This window comes from Conger conger, chromosome 2 (genome assembly GCF_963514075.1).
Source record: "Conger conger chromosome 2, fConCon1.1, whole genome shotgun sequence".
In the NCBI taxonomy this organism is placed as follows: Eukaryota; Metazoa; Chordata; class Actinopteri; order Anguilliformes; family Congridae; genus Conger; species Conger conger.
The window spans coordinates 73,372,947-73,399,277 of NC_083761.1; the positions used below are offsets into that span (position 1 = coordinate 73,372,947).

General features: G+C 44.0%; 2 protein-coding genes across 2 annotated transcripts in view; one reads left to right on the forward strand and one right to left on the reverse strand.

Moving 5' to 3' along the window:
- On the reverse strand, positions 1 to 7,427 carry psmd12 (proteasome 26S subunit, non-ATPase 12). The gene is made up of 11 exons (XM_061231136.1): positions 7,201 to 7,427; positions 5,868 to 5,927; positions 5,538 to 5,666; positions 5,110 to 5,217; positions 4,808 to 4,912; positions 4,345 to 4,494; positions 3,627 to 3,761; positions 1,607 to 1,719; positions 1,035 to 1,209; positions 857 to 934; positions 1 to 684 (listed from the first exon to the last, which is right to left on the reverse strand). The coding sequence occupies exons 1-11, from the start codon at positions 7,306 to 7,308 to the stop codon at positions 475 to 477; spliced, it is 1,371 nt and encodes a 456-aa protein (XP_061087120.1). The 5' UTR covers positions 7,309 to 7,427; the 3' UTR covers positions 1 to 474.
- Positions 7,428 to 8,513: 1,086 nt separating this feature from the next.
- LOC133122901 (cytoplasmic phosphatidylinositol transfer protein 1-like) overlaps positions 8,514 to 26,331 on the forward strand; it is an 85,715-nt gene continuing 67,897 nt past the window's right edge. Inside the window, exon 1 of the mRNA XM_061233173.1 lies at positions 8,514 to 9,419. Within this exon, the coding sequence (XP_061089157.1) occupies positions 9,372 to 9,419 (48 nt within the window). The 5' untranslated portion in view covers positions 8,514 to 9,371. The remainder of the gene's footprint in view (positions 9,420 to 26,331) is intronic.

Below are 26,331 nucleotides of genomic sequence, written 5' to 3' on the forward strand. Positions count from 1 at the left end.
AATGTTTTAATACAGCATATTTTGCCGACTTTATGTATATCATAATCCCTTATAACAGGTAAATGTAAAACATTGACAGAACACAACAGAAAACCTATAACTCCATCTGTTACCAACAACCACTCTAGACCGCTAGCACAACATGTCAAATATTCAAAGGATCATTCTAAATATGGGAGCAGTCAGTTCAAATATTACACACGGAAACATTTGCCACATTGCATGGAATTGTTAGGGGAAGAGGTGGTATAATTATACAGAACAATCCTATAATCGTTCTACCACCTTTTCCAAAATAACATTTGTTGAAAATCAAATAGAAATAAAAGCTGATCATAACTGCTCAGGAGAGCACAGTATGGCAGCAATCTCTTTCCATTAAACAGGATGGTTGTGGGTGGATTTACACTTTGTTTACATGTGGCCTGTGTAATCCAACATTTCGACAAAAAGAACAGGACTTCCCAGTGTTTGTTACTGAAGATTGTGTATCATCTCCTCTTTGGCAATCAGGTGGGTGGTTTTGTTGACCAGCGACATGAGTGAGTTCAGTTTGTGGGACCAGTCATTCAACAGATCGTTGGGGTCCTTTGGCCTCTGGAAGTTGATGATGCCAGCTAGTCGGTCGACCTTGGCATAAATGGTCTTACTGACCACCAGGCTGGAGAGGAACTCCTCAGACTCCTGCAAAAGCAACAAGGTTTTTTTTGTTTTTTTTTTCTCCACAAAAAAATGGATGAAGCTCAGTATACAATGACCACACAGTAGCGAAATAGTATAGAAATACAAATATTCACAATGGAATAAGACATCCCATTATTTTCAACTGTTGAAGTACAAAATTCCCTTCTCTTACATCAACAGACAGATCGAGGAGTCCAGCCATCCTCTTCATTGTGATCCTGGTGTAATACTTGGCCATTATTCTTATGTTCTAAGGCAGGGAAGAAAAACATCAATGTGGTTATCAGTATTATCACCTTTTTAATGAAAGTGAATCCATATGCCACAAATGACAAGCGCTTCATACTCACGTGTTCTACCACTCTGTTTCTCAAGTCCTTCCACCTCTTCTCCCCCTCCTCAGAGCAGGAGAAGACATCAGTTGCTGGGCTGTCTGGGGAACCTTCCCTCAACTCCTTCCCATAATCCTCCACCAAAGAGGCCCAACGCATCAATTCCATTGTGGTGAACTGCTTCAGCAGATCTCTGCAGGGGAAGCAGGGGGCAATTTTTCCATTGTTTAGCATTTGCTGATCATATCATGTTTTGAGGTGAGAAATTAATTCTACATACAAAATAATCCCTGCAAATGTAAAAAGATTTCATCCTTTTATTTACAAAGTTACGGACCTCTAAAAATCACATTTTGCAGCAACACGTTTTTTCATCGCAACACCCACGGCAAACTTTAAATGGCTCTACCAGGACAATTAAATGGGAGCATGCAGCTCAATTTCTCTCATAATTGCTGACCAACACACAGAATTTTTGTTTTTTTTTTTGTTTTTTTTTAAAGTCCTTGAGGTTGTGTGGTGCAAATTCTCCCACGGATCACGGAGGTTTCTGAATAAGTAAATATTTCTTTGTCCAAGTTTATACTTACTTGTATTTGGGAATTTCTTCCAATTTCTTATCAGTATTGATTCTGTGCACCAGGTCAGACTGTTCATTGTCATAGGGGGCCAAAATCACATACAGGACAACACTCTTCAAAGCCTAAAAACCAAAGAAGAAAACATTCAACCCATCAATAAAATAGTGTTTACTCCAATCCTAAAAGGAATTTGAAAACTATGTAAGAAAAAGTCATTTTTAATTGATAAGCTTTTAAATTAGAAATCATGTGCTGAAAACATCTTTAAAATATGTTTACAAAACTTTCCATCTTTTAATTCCCTAATCACCTCTGAGAAATAAGATGCAGTAATAGAATGATCAATATTACATTGCCAACACAGCTAGCTAGTAGGGCAGAGGTTTGTGTGCAGTTTATTTACCATTCCTTCCTTTTTTATCAACATGTCCAAGGATCTAGAAAGCACACGTTCACAATAAAAACTATAACGAAAACTGTACAGTAGTTAAGGGCTCCGCAGTGGCTTGGATATTATAGAGCAGAGGTGTCAAACTGAATCCCCGGGGGGCCGCAGTGTCTGCGGGTTTTTGTGGTTTCCTTTCAATCAGCTGCCAATTAAGGCCTTGAGAACAAGGTGTGTGGATACTTTAACCAATCAATGACTTGAATGAACCCAGAACGCCCAAAAAACCAGCAGACACTACGGCCCTCCAGGACTGGAGTTTGACACCTGTGTTATAGAGCAGGGGTGTCCAATCTTATCCAGAAAGGGCCGGTGTGTGCAGGTTGTTGTTTTAGCACAGGACTAAGACAGCTGATTCTAGTCATCTAGGTCTTGACTAAAGACCACGATTAGTTCACTAGTATAATCAGGTGTGTTACTGCTGGGTTAAAACAAAAACCTGCACCCACGCCGGCCCTTTTAGGATAAGATTGGAGACCCCTGTTATAGAGCATGTGTAACTAGTGCAGGCTGTGGCACGCATTCTGATCGCTGCCAGTTCTCCTGTAGAATGGCAAGAGGCTTGTAGCCCGTCACACACATTGGTCAGGAACAGGTGTATTGGAGGAACATACTCCGTGAGCACTTTATTAGGTATTTATTAGACTTATTTTCTGCTTCTACTTCTGCTGCTGTAGCCTGTCCACTTACAGGTTTGACATGTTGTGTGTTCACAGATGCTCTTCCGCATACCGCTCTTGTAACGCACGGTAATCGCACCGTTCTCGGCAAACTCTAGAGACTGTTGTGCGTGAAAATCCCAGGAGATCAGCAGTTTCTGAGACACTAAATTCACCCCGTCTGCCACCAGCAATCATTCCACAGTCAGTCTCTTAGATCAGATTTCTTCCCTATTCTGACATTTGGTCTGAAACACAGCTGAAAAACAGCTGAAACTCTTGACCATCGCATGATTGGCTGATTAAATATTTGCATTAGCTGGTGTACAGGTCTACCTAATAAAGTGCTCACTGAGTGTATACTTAATGATGCGCACTACAGATGGCACAGCAGCCAATGGGAGCTGAGTGGTTGTATGCACTGCACTGCAGTGCAGTGTGTGTGTGTGTGTGTGTGTGTGTGTGTGTGTGTGTGTGTGTGTGTGTTAGGCACAGACCAGTCTGCACCACTGCATGTCTCTGTTTGCTGATTCATATCCCACATGAAAAAGGAATGCGTTCAGACAGATCAGTTATAACCATTAACAAAAAAAAAAAAAAAAAAGACAGCATGCAATAAGATTTTAGAAACCACATAGTCCTGTACAACAGAACTTGGCATCAAATGTTCCCTTTTAAAATACAACGGTTCCAAGTGCTAACAAGCACACACTAAGGCAGGGACCAGTAAATCTGGCCCTTGAATACAAATCCGGCCCTGATTTTTGTTACCAGGTAATTCATTGAACAATTAGTGCCACTGACTGGCCAGGCCGTCTTCACACCTGACTCCCAGGTAAAGGGAGGGTGGGAAAACAGCAGGTCTCGGTCCCTGAGAACCTTGATTTGACTAACCCTGCACTAAGGTATAGAAATGCCATCTTACCTGCTGCCATTTTCCATTGTCCTCCAAGATGCAGGGAGTATCATAAATCGCACGATAGTGTTTGCATATGGAGAGGTAAGATCCCTCGTGTTGATCCACTTGAATCATCAGATTGTAATACTTCAGCTTTGACTCCTAAAACAGAGATGAAACCATGATACAGACATCCAATGGAAAGAAAAACATTTGGAACATCAACAGTAGATAATTAATGGATCCGCTAGATTAAATAAAGGCAGACACCCGTAAAAGCCTCACAATAAAAGTTAGGAAGTCCCGACAGTGTATATACGACGCATGGGAAGAGCTCCCAGAAGCAAAGAAACTACTGTTGTTTTGGTTTCATTTTGTTGCTCCCAACTGATATTAAACTGACCCAACGCAGAATTACAGATTGAGAGGTGCAGTCTCAGTTGACATTGAAAAAAGCACAACTGCTTATGCTTCCTACAGGTTCATACCCTGTTCAGTTGAACAGTCTAATGCTGAGGTTTGGATCTCTGAGGTTATACTGTACTTATCAAATTTATGACGGGAGCCATGCAAAGTGTGTCTCCCGTCTGGAGAGGCACTCAAGTTGCAAGGGGCACTTCTCGAAAACCGCAGTGGGTTTCATTTAATCCAGTTCAAAAGGAAGTGGAAGAGTCCATGCATTTACATGCAGATCAATAACCACAAAAGAAAAAGAAAAAAAAAAGTTCAACCTCGGCATCCTCACCTCTGTGCCGTCCTCTTGAAAGAACTTTGTGTTGATTTTCTTGCTTATGATCTGAGTGCGGATGTAGTCCTTCACAGCAATGCACAGCCTCATCTGCTCCAGAATGAACTCCACTTTCTCCTTCTTCTCCATGGAGCCATACGTTTCAACCTACCAGAGGATACGTTTAGTAAAAATGCTAAATGGTAAGATACAGAGGACACTGGTGGCATTATGGAAGTAAGGACAGAGTGTGTGCACATCAGACCTGGGTCAAATGCGGAATAGTTTTGGGTCAAATGCGGAATAGTTTTGGATTCAAATACTGTTCTACACTTTACGGAGCTTGTCTGTTCATTTTCCTCACAAAATGGCTGCATGTTCAGGATTGCATCATTTCATTAATGGCTCCAAACTGACTGTGCAATCATAATGGGGAAATCAGCAGAATTCAGAAGAAGAGAGGAAAAAGACCCGGTCTTACCTGCAGCTCCTGCAAGATTGCAGCCGCTTCTTTGACTTCTCCATTCTGCTCCTTAATATTTGCCAAGGTCTTGGTCAGCCGCGCCCGCTCAATTTCCACGTAGATCTGAGAGACAAGACTGAGTTAGTTCTTTCAAGCGCCGCACTTAAACACTTAAATATGCTACATTTTATGCTAAATTAAATTTCACTGATGCGTGACAACCAAAGCATCCAGAATGGATTCTATAGCAGTGTAAAGAGTAATGTGAATGTTAGCACAGCTGTATGAGAAGGGGAGGCTGTTTCTGCCGCAGTGCACACCTTGCCCGCAGTGACAGTACGCAGGGTGTCAATAAGCCTCAGCTTAATGGTCAGGTCAGTCATTGCATCCACGTATTTGTAGCACTCCTGCACCATCTTGGCAACTGCCTGACAAGGGACAAAACAAAGAACTGTGTGAATGATAAAAACTAAACTGACAACTCACACAAAACGCAGGAAAAGGGCCAGAAATAGTTCACAAATGACATTACATGATTTTCTTTGCTTATCCAAGGCGACTATTACAGGTTATGCTTTTAAGCTGGCGGTTCAAACGTTCAACAGAGGCAGGATCAGGCTGTTAACTAGAACTCCATGTTCTAGGCCACCTTGGAATTTGGAAGTGTTGTACCACTATGATTCTTACGACATAATTCACAGATCTTGCATACTACAAAATGCACCGTTTACAGCCACTCAAACCGCACCTGTTTCAGCTGACTCCGCCTTTTGGAAAGAAGCATGATGTTTTCATTCAGGGAATCCCAGTCCTTAGCCTCATAACACATCTGTACAATTGCGACCAGAATTTTTGAGGTTGACACCATGTCCGAAGCCTGTTGTTGGTGGAGAAAATCAAATTACATTCTCATACAACATGAAAAGTAAAGTATTATGGGAAAACAAAAGTCTACAAACAAATCGTCCATACGTCTACAAGAATGTGCAGAAAACCGGGTCGGGTCTAGGGAAATTGTGTCCCTCAATACTTTCAGAATAACTGCTAATCAATTATTATAATTATTATTATTACTTACTGTTCTTGTTTGCTTCTCCAAAGACAACAAGCTTTCAATTGCCTCCTGCAGTCTTCCATCCTTCAAATAATAAGAGAAACAGTAATTATCGCATAATGTGATGAATGCGGATGACTGAGAAAATCACCAACAAGTTTAGCTCTCGGAGGCTGGATTACTGCAGTGCCCTGTATTCAAGTCAAAACTTTGAGTTATAATTAGAACTCAAAGCTGTTCAAGAAGGCTTGGTCACCATGCACGCAATATATGCTTTACACATATATGGAGAATTGATGTTATGGTATTGGCTTAAACAAGACGATTCAGTCAGAGGTTAATTATTGGCATAATTTTAAAAAACAAAGAAAAGGCACGAGGAGAATCATAAACAGCATACAGTGCAGGGGAAAACAAAAAACGGGCTTATTGGTGGCCTCCGGTCAAATAGATAACCATAAGGAAATATTACGAATGAGAAATTCGATTTAAAAAAAAAAAATGTTTTAATGTACTATAATATGTTAAACAAAAATGTCAGGTGGAGGAACATTTCAAATTTGTAGCCTCCTTCAACCCAGCAAGTGACGCTGGTCAGCTGGGAGGGATCTCCACAATGCTCCCGATACAAAGTAAACAAACAAGAAGATCCAGTCCTCAATTACATAGGTTCCTAAAATATGGGATGCCTTACATGACGTTATTATAAGTGCACAAATTAGTAGTTTCAATTTCCTTTTAATATATTTCTGTACAATTTAAAAAAGAGACAACATGGCACTCTTCCTCACATGAAGAGTTAGCTACTTCTACTTTTACACAGCATCTTTATATGTAGCTAGCGGCATTCCAACGCACAAACGTTACTGTACAAATCTATTATTATTATCATCATCATCATTTGTAAGTAATTAGCACAAAAAAAAAACAGCTACTCTTTGCAAGCCAGCAGTGTGACTCGCGGACAACGTATATTTAAAACAAACGAAAAACATTATCGACGTGAAGTTAATGTAAATTGAACAATATTCATACACAGCATATGCTGAATAAACCCAGCTTTGTAACGTTATATTGAAAGTTAGCCAACATAGCAGTTAGCACGTTGTGTCGTTACCCACGTATACTGCCATTCTGGCAGCTAGCGAGTTCATGAATGTTATTTTTTTAAACGCTTCAAACTGCTGAACATAGAATTGTATTTGAATAAACGAAGACCTTTCGTTGCGCTAGTCTCTCATTTACAGTAGCTCAATAAGCTAGCCTTGACTGTAAGCTAACTAAGGCCTACGTGACAATATGCAGCCAGCATGACTCGGCGTCTCGTTCCATTCAGCCGCAGATCTATTCAACTTACTTTAGCCATTTTCTCGCACTCTGGGAGACGCTGCTCCACGGTTGAACTGTAATCAACCTCCATTTTCACGATCCTCCCGTCGGATCGCTCCGATCTTTCTTCAGCCATTTCTTCGCTTCAAAGTAGTCACACGACTTGCTAACTATCTAGGTAGAAGCCGTTACTTAGCTAGTCCGGACTAACAAGACTTCGCTAGTGCGCGCTCCTGTTCCGGTTGTTGTGTCAAGTTCACCGGATATTGATTAAAATAGACCAATCAAATACACCGTTTTTAAGACCGCCTAAAAAGCACAAGGACCCATAAAGGACCTCTAAAATTAATTTCCAGGCATTTGAGTAGTCATCTAAGGACAATCGTTCGCCTTTGGGTTGATTCTAACTTTCGTAAAATGCAAGGAAAACATTTTTGTACCAAATAATGGAAAACGTGGTGTATTTCTTTTCTAAATTAAGGCCAAATGGAAAGTCATAATTTGTGACGTCAAAGATAAATCTGAGAACACGGAATATGTCGAGACGGTTTTGGCTAAACTTTACACAATAAAAAGTTAGATCAGTTAATCATTATTTAATTGCAAGCCACTGCTTAAATGCACAAATACAACCAAGGACGGCATACCGCATCTACTGGATAGACACAATGCTGCTGCCTATAGCGACATTGGCCTGGAATGTGGTTATAGAATATGAGTAGGCTATTGAAACTACAATGTGACTGAAACCCACCCGAGGCCCACAACAGATTAATTTCAGTTCTGTTGTTGTTTCTTGTTTGTCTTGTCTCGCTGTAGCCTATGGGAATATTGATAATTGGCCACAAGGTGATCAAGATGGCAGCAACCAACTACATAAAATGATGATTACATGAACTATTAAGAAACCCAAAACCAATGGCCAAGGTAGGCCTAGTTCACAGCTGATCCAGTTTCACACACTGGGTATTTATCGCCTCTAGCATACCTGGTCCATTTCTAGTTTCAGGAGTCATTTCACCTCTAAAAGGTAATAACGTTCATTTGAAAGGTTTTAATTTCATTTTTATTTGCCATGTTTGTTTATTTATTTCCATGTTTATCGTTTCTCAAAGGCGATAAGCGATCGGCTATAAAAATGGAGATTATTCTAAATTTATTTTGCAATTGTTTTTTCAGAGGATAATTCCAACTCTAAACATTGCACATATACACATTTCACCTGTCATTATGGAATAGCCTAATGTTAACACTAAAAGATATGTGGGCGTGCTTATCATATTTCCTGAAATTCTTTAGAATACCAAGCTGGTGTTATTTTACTCTGCTTCTGGTGGCGAAGGGGTTCGAGTAGGAAAGTGAATTGTGCTATTTGCTTACATGTGGTGCGTTTCCTGCTGTGTACGGTGGGGGTAGATGTTTCCGTTGCCGCGACAAAGTATCACGACGTTCGCCCTGAGAGATTATACTATAGCGACCTGAGTGACAGCTCCCGACCGAGCTTGGCGTATTCGTTTGAATTCTTCCCATTCTGAGAAGAGGAAAGCAAGACGCAATGAATGTGTTGCGGACCGAAGACAAAGCTTTCTTGCCAGTGATGTAAACGCTCAGTATAGCATGATCACTTACTCTTAGAAAAATACTGACGCGAATTGGAAACCGTCTTTTAGCAATTTCTGGGACATCGAGGAAGATGAACTCCTGTTGTTCATTTTTGGTTCAGGAAGCTACATTTTAGCCATTTGCAGTTGACACTTGAATATCGGTCTTGTTTTAAGGTTTGGTAGGCTACTAGAAACGGCAGCATCTGCTGATGTTTTCTCTGCTTATTATTTGACCCGTTGCAACACGTTACTGATGTATTTTGCAGAGGGCATATCCTAGTGACCGTTTTAACGTTTTCCTCTACTCTGTCAATTTAATTCCATTCTGTTCCGTCCGAAATAGGAGTCTGGCCAGGTCGTGTGTCTAAACTGTATCGTCAGTTCTGTTTGATGAAACATTCACATGATTTAAAAGTACCGAAGAGTCAGCATTAAAGGGACATTTCGTTCAGTTCTGTCCGCTTTCAGGATCATCGAAATCTTTCAACGCTTCGTCAAATGCTAGAGTGGAATTAGACCACCAGTGGTATTGAAACTTTAATACCTAATAGCTAGTAAACGGAAAACATCGGGGATATCGCCATATCATCGGAATATGCTGTTAAAGGAGTACAGGATATGTATGCCGCTAACGGTGGAGGAGGTAAGTTTGCATTGCTATTGTGAAAATGACAATGGCTATACAGCCTATACAGTCTAATTACCTCACGTCGCAGTCTCTACGGCAGCCGTTTTATACATAACAAAGGGATAGATAAATAGGCAACCCAATTCTGCTAAGTAGAAATACATATGTTGAATGCGTAAACTTTCTGCAAAGTGTGTTTTTGTGTCTGGATGACAGCGGGTTTCTGAATGTAACTGTATTTTTGGAGGGGGAAGTTCACTCTGTTTCAAATGCTTTTTATGTATCCGTTTTAATCTTCTTGCACCTCTGAGCCCAACTACATTGCATCGGCTAATGAGGCTTATTTGCTTATGACTGATAGATACATCTCACAGCTGGATATTGGAAACACAGGATCACAGCTGAAGCCTTAACTTCAGACATTTCATGGAGCGCTTATTCAATTTACTGTGCAATCTATCGCTTGTGTGAAATGAACGTGTTAATGAATTGCGGCAACTCGTTTGATGCGTATTTATTCAGCTAAAATCTCCGAATTAATGTCACGACACTGAATAATCGTGATTATGCCTTGATACATTAATTAATTGAGCTTTTTTTTTTCAAGTCTAATTTGGCTTTTTAACTAACCACTTCACACATTGCTGAAGTTTAACGACGACAACGCGCAAGGTATAAACCACTGGATGGCGCTAGTGTAGCTCCCTCACTGACTAGCCAGATGACCACGAATTGATTTGTACTCGGGTCATGAGAACTTAGTGGAAATTTTTCCTTAGTCTTTATTAACGTTATGATGTGTCGTGCCTGAACATTTTGTTGTACGGATATAAATTGCTACCTTCACGTGAATGAACTTATCTTATATTTAGCATCATGGTCGTCAGACAACGCATAACTAAAATACATAGCTTTTTTACTTCAATTCATGAACTATAGTTCACATCAAAATTTAGGTTGTGAACTGAGTAAACACTGGATACCCAATGCTTTTCATAACCAAAACCGCAGCAATGTGTATTCAGATACGTTAGGGGGGAATATAGGCCAACTGCAATGGTGATCCCAAGATGGAGTGTGGTTTTGACACGTTTTACTGAAGCCTTTTGGCAGACCATTGAAGAGTATTGCCTTTCTGAAATGTTTTGCCTGGATCATTACTCTCATGCACACACAAAATGTTTTCTATAGGCAATGCAGATGCCCAATCACCCGATGATGCTCTTTCATTATAATGCCACAGGCTTATCAGCTCCAGGGTTTGTTCAATGATAAGGATCTGCCTTTATCACAGATTGTGTTAGAAGTGGTCTATGTTTACTCCCAGGCTGCAGGTAATTGGAGATATGCTTACATAATGCCATTGTCATTCTTTTTCCACCATTTGAGATATACTTTGTGAAATTGAAAAGTGTAAACAATCTCCACATTGGTTTCTTCAAATGGATCTGATATCCCCATTGCTAATAATATAGATCAGGGCTGCACAACCCTGTTCCTGATGTGCTACTTGCCAACCCTAACGAAGTGCACCTCATTCAACAGCTAGAGATCTTGTTGAGCTGGTAATTAGTAGAATCAGACATGCCAAATTAGGCTTGAAATGAAAACCTGCAGAAGAGTAGGCCTCCAGGAACAGGGTTTATATAGATGCATTGCAGTGAACACAAGTTTATTCATGATATCCCAAATATCTGGAGTTATTGGATGGCTCATCGTTTGAGTGCATGGTTTGAGTATGAAATCCAAGCTGTGTCATTGCAGACAATGGCTTCCATCACCCAGGAAGAACAGGGTTCAGTGTGTGGGTTTGTCCCGATGTCATTGCTCAGAATTCTGAACGTTCACTGGGCATTGGAAGTAAAATTCCAAGTAAAGCAGGGTGTTTGTGCAATTAAGCAAGGTATTTAGGAAATCAATTAAGTGGAAATGATTGCCTCATTAGTGGCTCTTATCAAACGGGCTCGCTTTTCCAAGGCACATTAGTTTGATGATGTTGTTTAGAGCTTTATGTGGTTGCTTTCCATTTTTTGCATCACACTTAGGTTAAAGTACAAGTGTCATTATCCAAGGCTACTATGTCATCACAGTATTTACTGTCTAGTAAACATACTATCAACATCCATGAGTATGCAACGTGCTCCCAAGTGCAGACCGTGAGGACACTGGATGAAAAAGTTAAATAGTCAAAATCTTCTCTCAATGTAGTGTACTTTAATATACATATTTTTGGGGGTTTTGCTGAGTGTATTCACAAGCAGACTTTTCACATAGAAAATCATACTTCACAACTTTCTCATCAAGTGTACTCTCTTTACGTATTCAATAGTCGGCAAATAAGCTGTTTGGGACACAGCCCATGAGTATGTGCTTCTAATTTCCCTTTGCCAATGATGTCTGTCCCTCAAAGTTCTATGATTACACCCAAGAACAAAGTTGTCTGAAAGTTGAGGAGTTTTCATCACCGAGTCTCCCTCAAATCACAACCCACAAACACGGACCTTTCCCCATCACTGAGGTCTGCTCTTGCAGTCATGCTTACCATAATTATAGACAACCATGCCATTTTAATCCCTGTGAACACAGGACAGTCAGTGTATTATCAAACCCATTGTAATGCCGATCCACGTTGAAGGAGGGTGTTATCCGGTGAAGCATAATTCGGGTTGGGTTGCTCGGTTCTTATCCTGTTGGAGCCCTTGTCTGCCTCCCGGCGTGACCAGACTCTCTGTTTTCACTCATTGCCAAAACTGCCCCGCCCTTTCCTCCCGGTTTATTGGCAGGCGGTCTGCCGCTGACACATCCTTACTCAGAAGCGCACATAAGATTATCCTCTTTACATTGTTCTCAATGACACCTTCCAGGAGACGAATGGGAATGCTGGCCCCCAGGCCTGGGAGGCCGGGGCTGGAGATGTTCTCAGGTTCACGGCTGAGCCTCAGGTGATCCGCCGTGCTTTTAGTCACCGTGCGGCCTCCGCTGGCGGCTTTTTGGCAGGTCTGCCCGTTCTCACGCTCGCACGGCGGGGCATGCCCTGCTCCGCTTCTGTGAGTCATCCGTCCTGCCACATGCCTGTGGCTACACGTGGAACCCTGTGACAGGTTGTGAACTCTTTCTCTGTCTCTGAACTTTCTCCAGTTCTTTATGAGCGGACATCTTGCCTTTTGTTGCCCATGAGTTCCCAGTAATGGTGTGTCTGTAGGCGGGAGAATGACGATAATGGGGATAAGAGCTATTCTTACCGCGGTTGGGAGACTTTGTGTGCAGTTTTAAAGAGCTGTTGTACTGCAGTGCCACATCCCGTATACTAAGCTTCTTCTCTTGACCACAAGCTGTAGCAAAAGCATCAGCAATTGTTTTCTGCGAATTTTGTGGACATCGAGGAATTGCACAACATCGTGACCTCATCCAGGTGTGGCTCTGGTGCAGGTGTTCCTAATCCTGTTTTCTGGCTCTTTTCTGCGGTCATTTTTGCAGCAGTGACTCAGACACTTACACATTGTTGGAGATATTTTATCTATTCAGTTTAATCTGTCCCACTAATGTATTCCATTTTTCACTCTATGGCTTATTTGAATGCAGTTGAGAGACATTGCATGTGACAGACATTCTTTTCTGTTGTACATTTATTGTGGACTTGATTGCACTGCTTATACAATTCACTGTATATTCCCTTTACCTTCGGAAATATGTTATTTTTTGTGTAATATCAGTTCACCAGTCTGTGTACTATATATTAAACTTAATATTCAGTCAACACCATTAATTTACCAATTTGGGTAAGTGGGAATCAAGCTTTATTTCATTTTTGGCTGATGTTCCCCTCAAACTGTGGTTCAGTTGTGTACATTGTACCAGTAATCAAACTAATAACAATAATTATTATTATTTATAAAACATCTCACCTTTGGAGGAAATTAGCCATTGCCACAGTACTGTAGTAATTATGGTCTTTGCAAACTAGTTTTGAAATGTGAAACTGTGATGTATAGACTAGCAGCTTAACCTCATCACTGCTTTTATGTTTCCATGGTGATGTGGCTTATTTAGCTAGGGTACACAGTGTAAATATTACCAAAAATAGCCTGAGCGCAGCACAACTGAAATAACTGCTCAGGAGGTGGTAATGGGCATAAGAAATAGAGCTGTCGCTGCGTACATACGTCTCCATACGCCTTATATGTGTTTACGGTTAATCTGAAGCATTACCACACATAAATTACTTTTACACTGTGTTGAGTAAGTGCATTCCATTGTAAATGTTTTGTAAGTGTAGTGCATTGTAAATTACAGTTTGAACATGCCTTGTGTTTGTCCTGCATTCTCATCCACTTAAGAATCGCTCTTAAATCCCCATTATCTCACGCGGGGTGTTGTTTTGGAAAGAGCCAATCTGTTGGTGCTTGTAATTTGTCACGATTGTCCATCAACCTCTCTGTGCAGAACATGGAAAAGAGGCAGCCGTTCTCCCCAGGTTAATTTCTGAACTGCCACATGTGCAGCCATCTGTACCCTGAATCTCATTTTCTAAAAGTTGTAATCCGGTGAAGTTGGGCAGAAAATCCTATTTTCAGGAAATAAAAAAACGAAACTTCCAATTTCATCTCTATTTAGTCAGAGTAATATCAGGGGATTACAGTGCTGTTTGACGTAATAGTGTCTAATCCTGTATAATGCGTGACGTAAATGGTATTATTAATTACTAAAATAGAACTACATTTCGTATTTCATTTTTGGCATAAGCTCTGTTTCCAGGCCATATCTAAACCAAAATTCTGGAGGTTTATTTGTATTTTGTTTCTTTTATAAATTTTTAACTTTTTTTTACTAAAAAAAACTAAAGCCCACAGGCCCACCTGAGTTTTAGCTCACTAACACAGTGAGAATGTTTTGTCAAGAAAGACAAAAAAAAACTAACGGCATCCAAACTGTGAACATTACGTTCTGTAAACTGTCAATGACGGCCACTGCGGCAAAATACATCACCTTTTATTGCAAAGGTGTGAATGGCCTTCGCCCTAGGACGATGAAACATATTGGGATATTGCTAACTTGGTGTATGAGTAACCTTTATGCAGACTGCTGAAGCCCAGTCAGCCATTTTGTTCTGTGAATTATGAAATTGTCCATCATTCTGCGAGCTTTAGTTTGCATTAGTTTGCATCAGCCCCATGTCTTTCCTGTGAGATGTTCTGGGTGGAGAGCGTCTCTGGTGGAGTCAGACGTACCTGCCTGCCTCCGCACCGTGTAGACCATTCTGCAACCCCCGGGGGACACAGATCTCTTTAATCCTGCGAGAGAACAGGAATTAATTCCCAATCAGCACTGATTCCCCAAGTAGGATTGCAGTGCCTAGTGATTGCGCATTTCAGAGAGTGATTAGTTGGTTGAGAGCTTTTTTGTTTAATGTTTTGTGTGAGTGGTTGAGGTGGGGGGTTCTGTTAGCCGGCCATGTGTGTTAAATGTGACCTCATGAGTTATCTGTACCTGTTGGTATACACGTAGCCCTTACTGCGACATGGTTGTGTGGTATTTAGAATGGGTTGGGAAGGCTGCTCTTGGTGAGTGTGGCTATACTACATGTAGACTATATTTTCTACACAGTTGTGCAGCCTCAGACAACGTGGGTGCATTATCAGTGCATAGAACGTTCTGCTCTAAATGTGGTAACCAATGGCGACCACCCAGGTTGGAGAGAGGCACAAGGGGCTTCAGGACTGTGGAGAACAGAAGACATATCTGAGAGATCATTAATGAAAATAACACGCAGGAAAATAACACGCTGAAAATAAGTCTGTCTTAAGTGTTTTAGTTTCGTAATGGCACATTCTCCGAAGCAGAAAATATTATTTGACCATTTGCTTGATGAGTGAAATTTTATTACCCCATTGAAATGAGTCAAACTGCCTCACCTCGTTGAGAATATTGTTTTCTTATTTTGCAAAAAATAAATAAAGAAATAAGTTTTAACTAAATGTAACACTAAAATACTTGAGATTCTGCCACCTGGCCTGGGTGAGACCTGGGTGAGACCTGGGTGAGGCCTGGGTGAGACCTGGGTGAGACCTGGGTGAGACCTGGGTGAGGCTGGGTGAGACCTGGGTGAGACCTGGGTGAGACCTGGGTGAGGCCTGGGTGAGGCCTGGGTGAGACCTGGGTGAGACCTGGGTGAGACCTGAGTGAGACCTGGGTGAGACCTGGGTGAGACCTGGGTGAGGCTGGGTGAGACCTGGGTGAGGCTGGGTGAGACCTGGGTGAGGCTGGGTGAGACCTGGCCTGGGTGAGACCTGGGCGAGGCTGGGTGAGACCTGGGTGAGGCTGAGTGAGACCTGGGTGAGGCTGGGTGAGACCTGGGTGAGACCTGGGTGAGGCTGGGTGAGACCTGGGTGAAGCTGGGTGAGACCTGGCCTGGGTGAGACCTGGGTGAGGCCTGGGTGAGACCTGGGTGAGACCTGGGTGAGGCTGGGTGAGACCTGGCCTGGGTGAGGCTGAGTGAGACCTGGGTGAGACCTGGGTGAGGCCTGGGTGAGGCCTGGGTGAGACCTGGGTGAGACCTGGCCTGGGTGAGACCTGGGTGAGACCTGGCCTGGGTGAGACCTGGGTGAGACCTGGGTGAGGCTGGGTGAGACCTGGGTGAGGCTGGGTGAGACCTGGCCTGGGTGAGGCTGAGTGAGACCTGGGTGAGGCCTGGGTGAGGCCTGGGTGAGACCTGGCCTGGGTGAGACCTGGGTGAGACCTGGCCTGGGTGAGGCCTGGGTGAGACCTGGGTGAGACCTTGGCCTTCGGTGTGAAGATGTGGCTGGCCTGTGACTTCACGGGGTCCTCGGCTTTTCGAGCAGCTCGCAGGCCGGCGCAGCGAGAATCAGATCAATAAACTCAGAAACACCCATCGCTTCTCATCTTTCAGATAACAGCACTCCAGCACCACAGTATGAAGGTTCAACCAGTACTCTCTGTATGTTATTGGCTTTCCAGAGTGCCGCTCCTGGTGTTTTTCCAGCCAAAGCCTGCTGAATAGACATCATGCTATTGTTCACACTCCCTCCTCTATTGGCATTCATCTGGGAGCTGTGAGATTGCTACAATTGTTAATTCCGATGCTTATCAAGATTGTGTCTTAACTGAAAACCCCAGCAACAGAGAGATACAAAGGCATTGATAATAACGACTGACATTTAAAGTACAGCAATTAACTTTGTGATGTAATTAAAATCCTTTTTTTTTTTTTTTTTTACCGTATTTCTGACATTTCATTGCAACATATAGAAAAGTATGTTTGGAATTATTTAATCTGAGACGGATCTAAAATCATCTCTCAACCACAAATGCAAATAAATATCAGAAGTCAATACTTTTCAAATCGCATATCTGCCCTGGTGTGAAATCCAGCTATGACCAGCTTGAAATTACCAGCTACCAGCTTGAGCGGTTTGTTTTCAGCAGGGTGTGACTGTCAGGAGAATACACGCAAAGGCTGCTACTCCGTGTTTGAGTTTGGCTGCGTATTCCCCGTCGCGGTGACTTCGTCCCCGTTCTGAGCGGGATTTGTCCATCTGAAAGGTGTGAATATGGCTCAGAGCCTTCACCTGAGCATTGTGCCGCCCCACAGCTCCCCACCTGTGAAGGAGGTGAGGGGGGGGGGGGGGGGGGGGGGCTTCTTCCCTGAGGCTCAGTTCTGGGCTGGTTTGGTCCAAAGCTCCTTTCCATCAGGTGGGAGAGATACGGTCTTTTGATTGGATGGAGATAAGGTCTTTTGATTGGATGGAGATAAGGTCTTTTGATTGGATGGAGATACGGTCTTTTGATTGGATGGAGAAGGCGTTTACAAGGTCCCGTCGCTGACTGCCAGGGACGATCGTCTGCGCTCAAGGCCAAGCTCTCGTTTCCTCGATGGCTGTTCCGCACAGACGGCGGAACGCTATTAAATAATTCCCCCGTTGAATGCGTGACTGTCCCGGCCGATTCACTGTCACTCTATTTCAAGGAGAAATGCATTTCAGCGCGACGCTTTACAAAAGGCAATTTGTCCGTATGTCCACAGACGGGTCTTATTTTCTTTGAACGAGCCGGACCGATTCATTTCTGCGCTCTCCTGCTCTACATCCAGCTTTCTAATGAAGTCATATGCCAAGCGGACATTGGACGAAAGGAGAACGAAGAGCAGAATCTCATTCAGACTCTGCAATTTCAGTCATACACAGCTTTGTAATAAATCCAGTGGCTCTTAACCACGAGCGTTACCTTCGACTCGACTGCATTTTGAAAGAAAAAATCAGCTCATCACACATCCTCAGAATTTATTCAAATATTGAACCCTCTCTTGACCTACAGTATATGAATACAGACCACAAGGTGTAGATTGTACGTCCATGAGTTAATCAATATTACTATCACTGCATTTCAATAATATCATTGTTCATGAATATAGGATTTCCCATGAAGAATCCCATCTTCTTTTCCCAAGTCCCAATCTGTCTTTTGAACAACTCCCATATAGCTTTTTAGTTCCTTTATACAAATGACCACATTAACATGACATGAGTGTGTTTTCCTTGATGTTTTAAGCCACCTCTGACAAATAAGGGACTACAACAACAAAATCCAGCTGTGTTTTCAGCACATTTTATTTCATCCTGACTGTACAGGAATGTTGATCTTTCTCTCTCTCCTTCCGGTTTATCCAGCAGTACTGTTCCTATACCCTAAGGACAGCCACCTTGTGTGTACTACTCTGCTAATCCCAGCTCATTTTCCCTGTCATATCCCAGCAGGATGAGCTCACCTCGTAGTGTGCCACCTGTCCTCCGTGTTTCCGTGGTGACCCGCGTCTTTCAGGCCAGAAATCACAACGATCACTCCTCAGCCCCGAGGGGTTAGCATTAGCATATCTGCAGTTCCACAGAGCCAGGCCGGGGGGAAAATGAAAGTGGAGTGCTGGATTTGCGTACCGTCTCTACGTTTTGAAATGCAAACCTGGATGACTGCAAGGAAATTCACCAGCTCTATATTTCACACACTGGAGCTGGAAACTGCTGAGGAATGCTTTTCTCGACGGGCCGCTTGAGTGATGGTTTTGCCCTGAGTTGACGGCTGAGTTACATTTCAGAAAGAGAGTTTGGCAGCCATATCTCTGCAACACAGCGGGGAGGGGAAGCACTGGGGAAAGTCAGTTTTCTGCCACTGCTTTTCACCGTTTCCCAAAAGAATTAATCCGGGCCCTACCTTGCTGCCTAATCCGTATTATGTCAGTTTCTGCTCCAGTCCTCCCCATCCATCATCCAGCTCATTCCTCCTCTCACTTCCCAGCCAGAGCGCGGGCGATGAATGTGCCCCGCGGGTCACTTCCAAGTCCTCGCCCTTTCACCGCTGTGCCTCAAATGTGTGAAGTGCGAGGGGCCCGGTGACCCCTGTAGGGATCGGGCCGACGGGTCGTCCCACTCAAAGAGACCGCTCAACCCTAACCCTCACCGGAGTAACTCACCGCGTGTGTGTGTGCGCACGCAAAAAGACCACTGGGGAGTTTTGTAGGTTCTGCCCACCTGACGAATAACAACACAAACTTGGTTTTGAACTCGTAGCTGGCTGACCAGTTCGACCACCAGCTCAAGCTATGTTTTGAAACAGCTGGTAGCTGGTATATCAAGCTGGTCATAACTAGGCATATTGGTTCTTCCTGAATTCTGAGATTTCTGAACGTAGTGAATACGTGCCCTGGGTTTAACTGTTGCCTCGATTCCCTGACAACCTACAACCTTCCCAAACCAGGGACTGTCATTTGCCAGAACAAACAATCTCTCAGAATTATGGCCTTTGTTAATGTTGTTGAGTTAGCACTGAATGAAACCCAAGTAATGGTTCATTTGGTTGTAAATTCCAGTTGGTTTCCTTTGCCATTTCCTAAATATTGAAAGTGCAGCGCTCCGTTTAATCGCTGACTGAATCTGAGCAGCTTTGTTGTGCTTAATTATGAGTGCGGGAGGTTTCAAACAGCGGGAGAAAAAAAGACGCATTCATCACGTATCGTAACGAAGAATAATTATCTCCCAAAAACACACGTGCGGCTTGCCGTTATTTTCATTCGGGAGCGTGATTAGGGAGGCAGAGTGGGGGAAACGGAGAGGATTACTCCATCTGTCTCCGGTCTCTGAATGCCAAACTGGGACTCAGCAGGTAAACGCCGGCTGTGGCGTTCCTGCTCGGAGCAGTCGGCGGAGAGGGGCTCAGGGACCCCGGGGGAACGGCGCGCCGCGTGGCTGATGAGTTCGTTTAGAGCCAGCCCCCCCCCCCCCCAGCCCCACGGCCGCCCTCTGTCACCGGGACTCCAGCGCTGCGAGCTGGCTGCTCCTGTCCTGCCAGGCCGCGCTAGCCGCGGGGAAACGCAGTCCGCCGGAACGTGACCTGGTCGGTCGGCGAGAGCCTCGGGGCTTCCGCCGCGCGCGGCTGCATAATAGAGCCTGCGCTGTTCCTCTCGGATGGCCTCGCCAGATTGTTTCGGGCCCAGCGAGGGGCTCCGGGCTGCGCTCCCGGCCCCCGGGACAGAGGGCCCGATTGTTCCCGGGCCCCGGTGGATCGGCGCCAGGCCTCCCTCCACGGCTCGCCGGGTTCCCAGGGCCCGCGAGATTTGCATGGGCCCGGCACAGATGGACCTTTGTTAAGGACACCCTCACTCCCCCCCCCCCTCGCCAGGCACGGATCTGCAGAGCCCTTCTGACGCTTGGCGTCATCCCCCTCTCTCCCTGCCAACGGCGGTGGCGGAGGTCCCTGGCGGGTCCTTGAGCATCATCAGTGGAGGGGTGAGGAAATCTTATCAGACTGCCCGGTCTAACACAGCAAATGTTTGTCCCTTCCTTCACCATACTCCTACCGTGACTCAGTCAGTGTCTCAGCAGTAATGGCACTGCTGGGAAGTCACCACTGAGGCAGTTGGAGAGCCTGTCCCTTGGTGCTAGAGGCTAATGAGAGAAAGCAGCCTCTCCGTATCGCCACCCCTGGGAATAGGTGTTGTTTTAACGCAGGAGCACGTAGGTGTTACCCTCTGACGTCAGGATAAGGAGACACTCAAACAGGTTTTCCGTTTCCCAGATAACTGGAGGGGAAACTCGGTGAGACGTGTCTGAATCTGGCGCTGGGAAGCAGGCAGTCAGGGTCTGTACTCAAACAGGCCACTATGCGTTTCGTAGAGACGCTGTAACTGAATATTAGCTGAACTACCAGTGAAACCTGTGAGAGCACGGCACCTATTCATACAGTGCATTCTTTGTGCTCCTTGTTGATATATATGAGTTCCATGTGTGTCACAATACTGGAGTCTATGTGTGTGTGTGCGTGTGTACATGCATGCGTGCGTTTGTATGTGTGTGTGTGTGTGTGTGTGTGTGTGTGTGTGTATACATACACAACGTCTTTTCTCTAATGTTCATATTCCATGCAACATATTAATAGACAAATAAACCAGTATGTTTAGTCAGGAAATGGGTTGGTTTAAACGCTTATACCACCAGAGACATTATTTTCCACACTAAACAGGGGGAGGGTTGGGAGTGCCAAATGTGGAATGGAGCTACACTGCTACAAGGCTCTCCCATCTCTTAAATATGCTGAACAGCAATGAGAGAGCTTCCTTATTTTTGTGCTAGTGACTCTTACCCAGGGTTTCTGGACTTCCAGAGAAAACCCAGTGGTAAAATGGACACGCGCTCTGCTGGCTTTGTGGTCTGGTCAGATTGGCCTGACCTAAATGATCTATGTGTTCGGACAGGAGTTACTCGGGCATGGGTACGAGCTGACTCTTGAGAATGTTACGGTGTCAGAGGATATTATCACGGACCAGCTCATAAAGTGTGAGTTAACAGCTGCTAATGCTCAGAGACAACTGAAACAACAACAGCACTGGACCAGTTTATACTTACAGGGGAAGCTAGCGCGTTTTCCCTCTGCTGATCTCTCAGTGTCTCATTCTGAACTTAATAATACGGCAATTGATGAGGATATTTTCATTTACACAGCTAACGCAAGATTACAGTCCTGGCATCTAGACTTAATCTTTCAATCTAGTTCCCAAACTCCCAGTCACCTCACTGTTTGCACCATGGTCAAGAACACATCACAGAATCTCTATCTCACACTCTAAATAGCTGCCATTCAGACAAGGGATTGTTTGCAGCAAGGCATGATAGAATTGTGGAACTGTTAGCATACCCATCTATCTTGAGAATGTACTAGCATTCCTGTGTCACTTCTACCATGTTCAACCTTTGTAATAATACTAATATATTTCACAATGTGTCCGCTAATGCTCCAGATGTTGTTGGTGTTGATGAGGAAAGCAGAGCGGTTTGATTTCAGCCAAGAAGGGGCCTTCCTCACGAAGGCGCTTGAGTGTCAACCTTTCATGTCAGCTGTGGAACAACCCGGCTACAAATGTGAACTTTTTCTATTTGGCAGCTTTGGCAATGTCCGCAGACTAGTGGTAAGGGGTCTGCAGCTGGCAAGGAAAAATAGCAAGGAAAGCAGCTCACAAGATATTGCTCCACGTCAGCAATAATGGGTAGGCCCTATATTTAGAGGCGGTGCTGCTACCTGTACCCCTAATAATCCTGCAAGTGTAATGTCATTATTCTGTACTGTGTGTCTAGTGTCCATGTCATTATTCTGTACTGTGTGTCTATAGTGTCCATGTCATTATTCTGTACTGTGTGTCTATAGTGTCCATGTCATTATTCTGTACTGTCTGTCTAAAGTGTCAATGTCATTATTCTGTACTGTGTGTCTGTAGTGTCCATGTCATTATTCTGTACTGTGTCTCTGTAGTGTCCATGTCATTATTCTGTACTGTGTGTCTGTATTTTCCATTTCATTACTCTTTACTGTGTGTCTGTATTGTTATGACCTTTATGTTTGGCATGTGGACATGAGTAAAAGTATTAAAATGTGTGTGTGTGTGTGTGTGTGTGTGTGTGTGTGTGCTGAGCAGCCTTTAATGGTCTCTGTAGCTTACTCTATGTAAAACAAAGTAAACATTGTGAGATGTAACCAAATATTAGCCCATCAGAGGCTCTTAAGTGCCACATATTATGTATACTGAGGTTTAACTTAACTCAGCGTGATATCCGTTTTAATGCCACTCCAAAATGCAACAGGGCACTTTCACTGTCTCTGTTTCTGCGTTTATCTGTGTTTCTGAATTATGCTGCTGCGTTTTATGCAACCAGGGCAGATTTTATGCAAAGCTTTTTAGTGTATCATAAAACACTCGCCCTTGTTCGACATGTACTCCCTCCTCTGTTATTAACGTTGCATGCTAGCTTGCCATCACTTGAATGCAGCCTCCTTTAACTTTCACTTCCAGTAATAGAGCACATAATGATAATTGCATTACAGTGCGTTTGCATTAATATGCTGCCCCTGTCCTCGCCATTGCCTAATATTGGATATTAAAACAGGTCAGTCTGTCACAAAACCAATCATCCTGATTGCATGTAAAGTGAGATGTGTTCTGCTAGTTCACTGGCTGCACACGGAGAGGTACTGTATATTGTTGTAGATTGAAGCAGCAGATTATACTGAATATCCCAAGCCCAAGACCCATCTGTTTATGCGTACGGCACGGAACTGTTGCACAGTTCATGGTGAATGTATGACAGTCTAATATACCAGCCCGGGACATGTAAACAGGAAGTTCAGACAAACACGTTCCAGATGGAACAGGAAGCAGTGGCAGGGTGGGAGATCTCAGAAGGCAAGCCTCAGTTAGTGAGCAGTATTCTGCAGTCTCTTCTGAAACAGGCGCGGTTCCACCAGTCCTCCTGTGGACCAGGAGTTTGTAATTCAATGAGGGCACTCTGGGGAGACGATGTGGAGTCAGTGTCAGTGGTCAGTGTCTGCTCTAAAACTATTTGGCCTGAAAAACACCAATGCCTGGAGACTGGTCATTGTGTGGTACCATGGTGTGATAGAGCTGTATGGGCAGGGGCTGCTGGGTAATGAAGTTTTAACGCCGACATGTCGTCTGTGTGCTGCGCGTCTCTGAGTTAGGCAGAGCCAGGCTCAGACCATAGCATCTAGCATCAGTGTATTATCAGCAGTCTGAGAACCTCAACCGGAGAAGAGGATTTTTTAAAAAGAAAACAAGCAAATTAATGCGCTGATGTCCTTTCCTGTCCCCTGGGATGCCGGGCTCTATCCATTATGCATGGCTCTGATATTCCAGAGGCGTTCCGCAATACGAGAGGGGAAGACCGGTGACGTCACAGCAGATTCTCTGCTCTGTGCGCATCGACCACGGAGGTGAGTGGGTCCTCCCTCACAACCTGGAGGAGTTACCCTCCCGACAGGGCAGGTTACTCCCCCCTACAGTGCAGGTCACTCCCCGTACAGGTCAACAAATATCTGCTGGGATTGGAGCCTGGCCTCGGGCAAAGTAGGGATCGATTGACTGTTCTTTTTAGTCTGTTATTGTTGTTGATATGGTACTTGTCAACAGATATCTGATCTGGCTCTCACTAGTTGTTTTTATGCTTTTACTCAAACCAATTTAACTTATTTAGATTTTTTATCATGTATTTTGATTTTGATAGTAGCCCTGTGCACTGTGTTTTGGAAAGGCACAGGTGTCAATCAGTAGGGAAAAATAATTGAACAAGTTCATTTGCGGAAACTTTAACAGAACAGAACACAGAAATGACGCGGTCGAATTGAGGTATTCTTCAAAAAATATGACTTTTCTAACTTGCAGTCTCGTGTCTCGCCACTAACTGTCAATCAATTTATAGGTTTACATTGATTGGACAGGCAGACCCAGTCCCCTTGTAGACAATAGTCCTCAGCTCAATAAACCTGCTTCAGATGATTATCATGCATCCCAGACCACACGCAGGAAGAGTGACGTGGGCAAACATATTATGCATGAGATGCCAAGTCAGATATTACGTTGTCCTTGTAGCAAGTCAGAATAGTTTTGTTTCCACAAAAGGTGCCTGCGGAACATAAATCATGTCCTAATGACTTTACAGCGAGGTGTGCATGCACCATTAATCTTGGAAATGGATGTAGAGCGATAGTCTCTCCTGTGTGTTCCGCCGCTTTCCGACACACAGTGGAAATGCAGAATGCGGTATTATTTTTCTGCTGGTGAAAACAAGGGATTTAAACGCAGGGAAAGGAGCTCCTTGAGAACGCTGTGTTTGTCCCCTGTCTCAGTACATTATGACGCAACAGGACACAGTTGTTGAATGGCGTCTCCGTGTTTCCTGCGGCTCTCTGGCTCTTGCCGAGTTAGCTGCGCACTGCCTTATTAAAGATGCGATTTGGCGAATTGGATGTTAAAAAAAAGAAGAAGAAAAAAAACGATCTGTAAGCATTATCGACTTAAGTCAGAGACTGAGTTGCATTATTTCATTCATTAAGAGGGGAATCGATCATGCCGTGTACTCTGGTTAGGACATGCAGAGCAGCGGTGATGTGGGATGGTTTTGGGTTTCCCTGGAGTGGAAGTGCTGACCTTGTGTGGTGAGAAGCCTGTATGCTAGCAGATGCCCTGCTGAGGTGCATGGGTGCGCTAGCAGATGCCCTGCTGAGGTGCATGGGTACGCTAGCAGATGCCCTGCTGAAGTGCATGGGTATGCTAGCAGATGCCCTGCTGAAGTGCATGGGTGTGCTAGCAGATGCCCTGCTGAAGTGCATGGGTGTGCTAGCAGATGCCCTGCTGAAGTGCATGGGTATGCTAGCAGATGCCCTGCTGAAGTGCATGGGTACACTAGCAGATGCCCTGCTGAAGTGCATGGGTGCGCTAGCAGATGCCCTGCTGAAGTGCATGGGTGTGCTAGCAGATGCCCTGCTGAAGTGCATGTGTATGCTAGCAGATGCCCTGCTGAAGTGCATGGGTACGCTAGCAGATGCCCTGCTGAAGTGCATGGGTGCGCTAGCAGATGCCCTGCTGAAGTGCATGGGTACACTAGCAGATGCCCTGCTGAAGTGCATGGGTATCCTAGCAGATGCCCTGCTGAAGTGCATGGGTATGCTAGCAGATGCAGGTGCCACAGGACAGTTTGGCTTGAAATTTCAGTTTAAAAGAATCATTCACAGCATCTCTCTGCTCTACATTACAATGCAGATTTACATAAATTTTAAGATTCATATTAAGATTCTTAGAGGAACAAAGGGCAAAGAAAATGGAAAGAGTTTGTCCTTTAACTCTGGGAAATGCTTCTTTCTTTATTTCTTTGAGGAAATGCTTTCTCAAGCGCAGAGCTTTGTTTTTACAATATTCCTTATCTGCAGTAAGAACACTGAGGACAATAAAGTTTGCCATGACTAATCTAATTAAACATTTAATTGTGCCAGATTTTTCACAAAGACATAAAGACACAAAAGAAGCATCTGATGATGAATTTTCAGCTTACTGGCTTGTTGTGTTTGTCAGGTTGAAAATAGAGTCTGGCTTTGGACCTTTTTGCAGTAGTCCTGATTTTTTCATTACTGCCTCCACCAACTAATCTGCCTATGACATGTTCCTTATCATGCATAAACACTCAGCAGGTGTTAATCTGCTGAGTCTTAATGGGTTCTTACCCCATTATGGACAAAGGCACCCTATATAGAACTCATAGAAAGGCCTAGGAATCACAGTGCATTTCAACAGTCATGTCTTTTTAAAAACGGTGGGTTCCAGTATTTGTCAATATGTCATATGTTCAAATATGTTCATTTGGCAGAATAATAAAAAAAAAATGTTGTCATAATGCATGGGAATCAGCAGTACAGACCTGTGACCGCACTGTGACCAAGTCCAGGTCCCAGACACCAGTATTAACAGGGAACAGTTACAGCAGGTTCAAATTACAGGCTCAGTTTACACTGTTGGTTTTTTACTTCTATGTGACTTGGAGACCGCAGCTCCTGGTCCATGGGGCTGGAGAGGAGGGTAGCC

What these genes read in the sequence shown, in the direction of transcription:
- psmd12 (XM_061231136.1), bottom strand. Translation starts at nt 7,308, where the DNA reads ATGGCTGAAGAAAGATCGGAGCGATCCGACGGGAGGATCGTGAAAATG. An exon ending in GAAACAGAGTGGTAGAACAC is followed by an intron (nt 935 to 1,034) that starts GTGAGTATGAAG and finishes TCCCTGCCTTAG; the next exon opens with AACATAAGAATAATGGCCAA. An exon ending in TCCTCGATCTGTCTGTTGAT is followed by an intron (nt 685 to 856) that starts GTAAGAGAAGGG and finishes TTGCTTTTGCAG; the next exon opens with GAGTCTGAGGAGTTCCTCTC.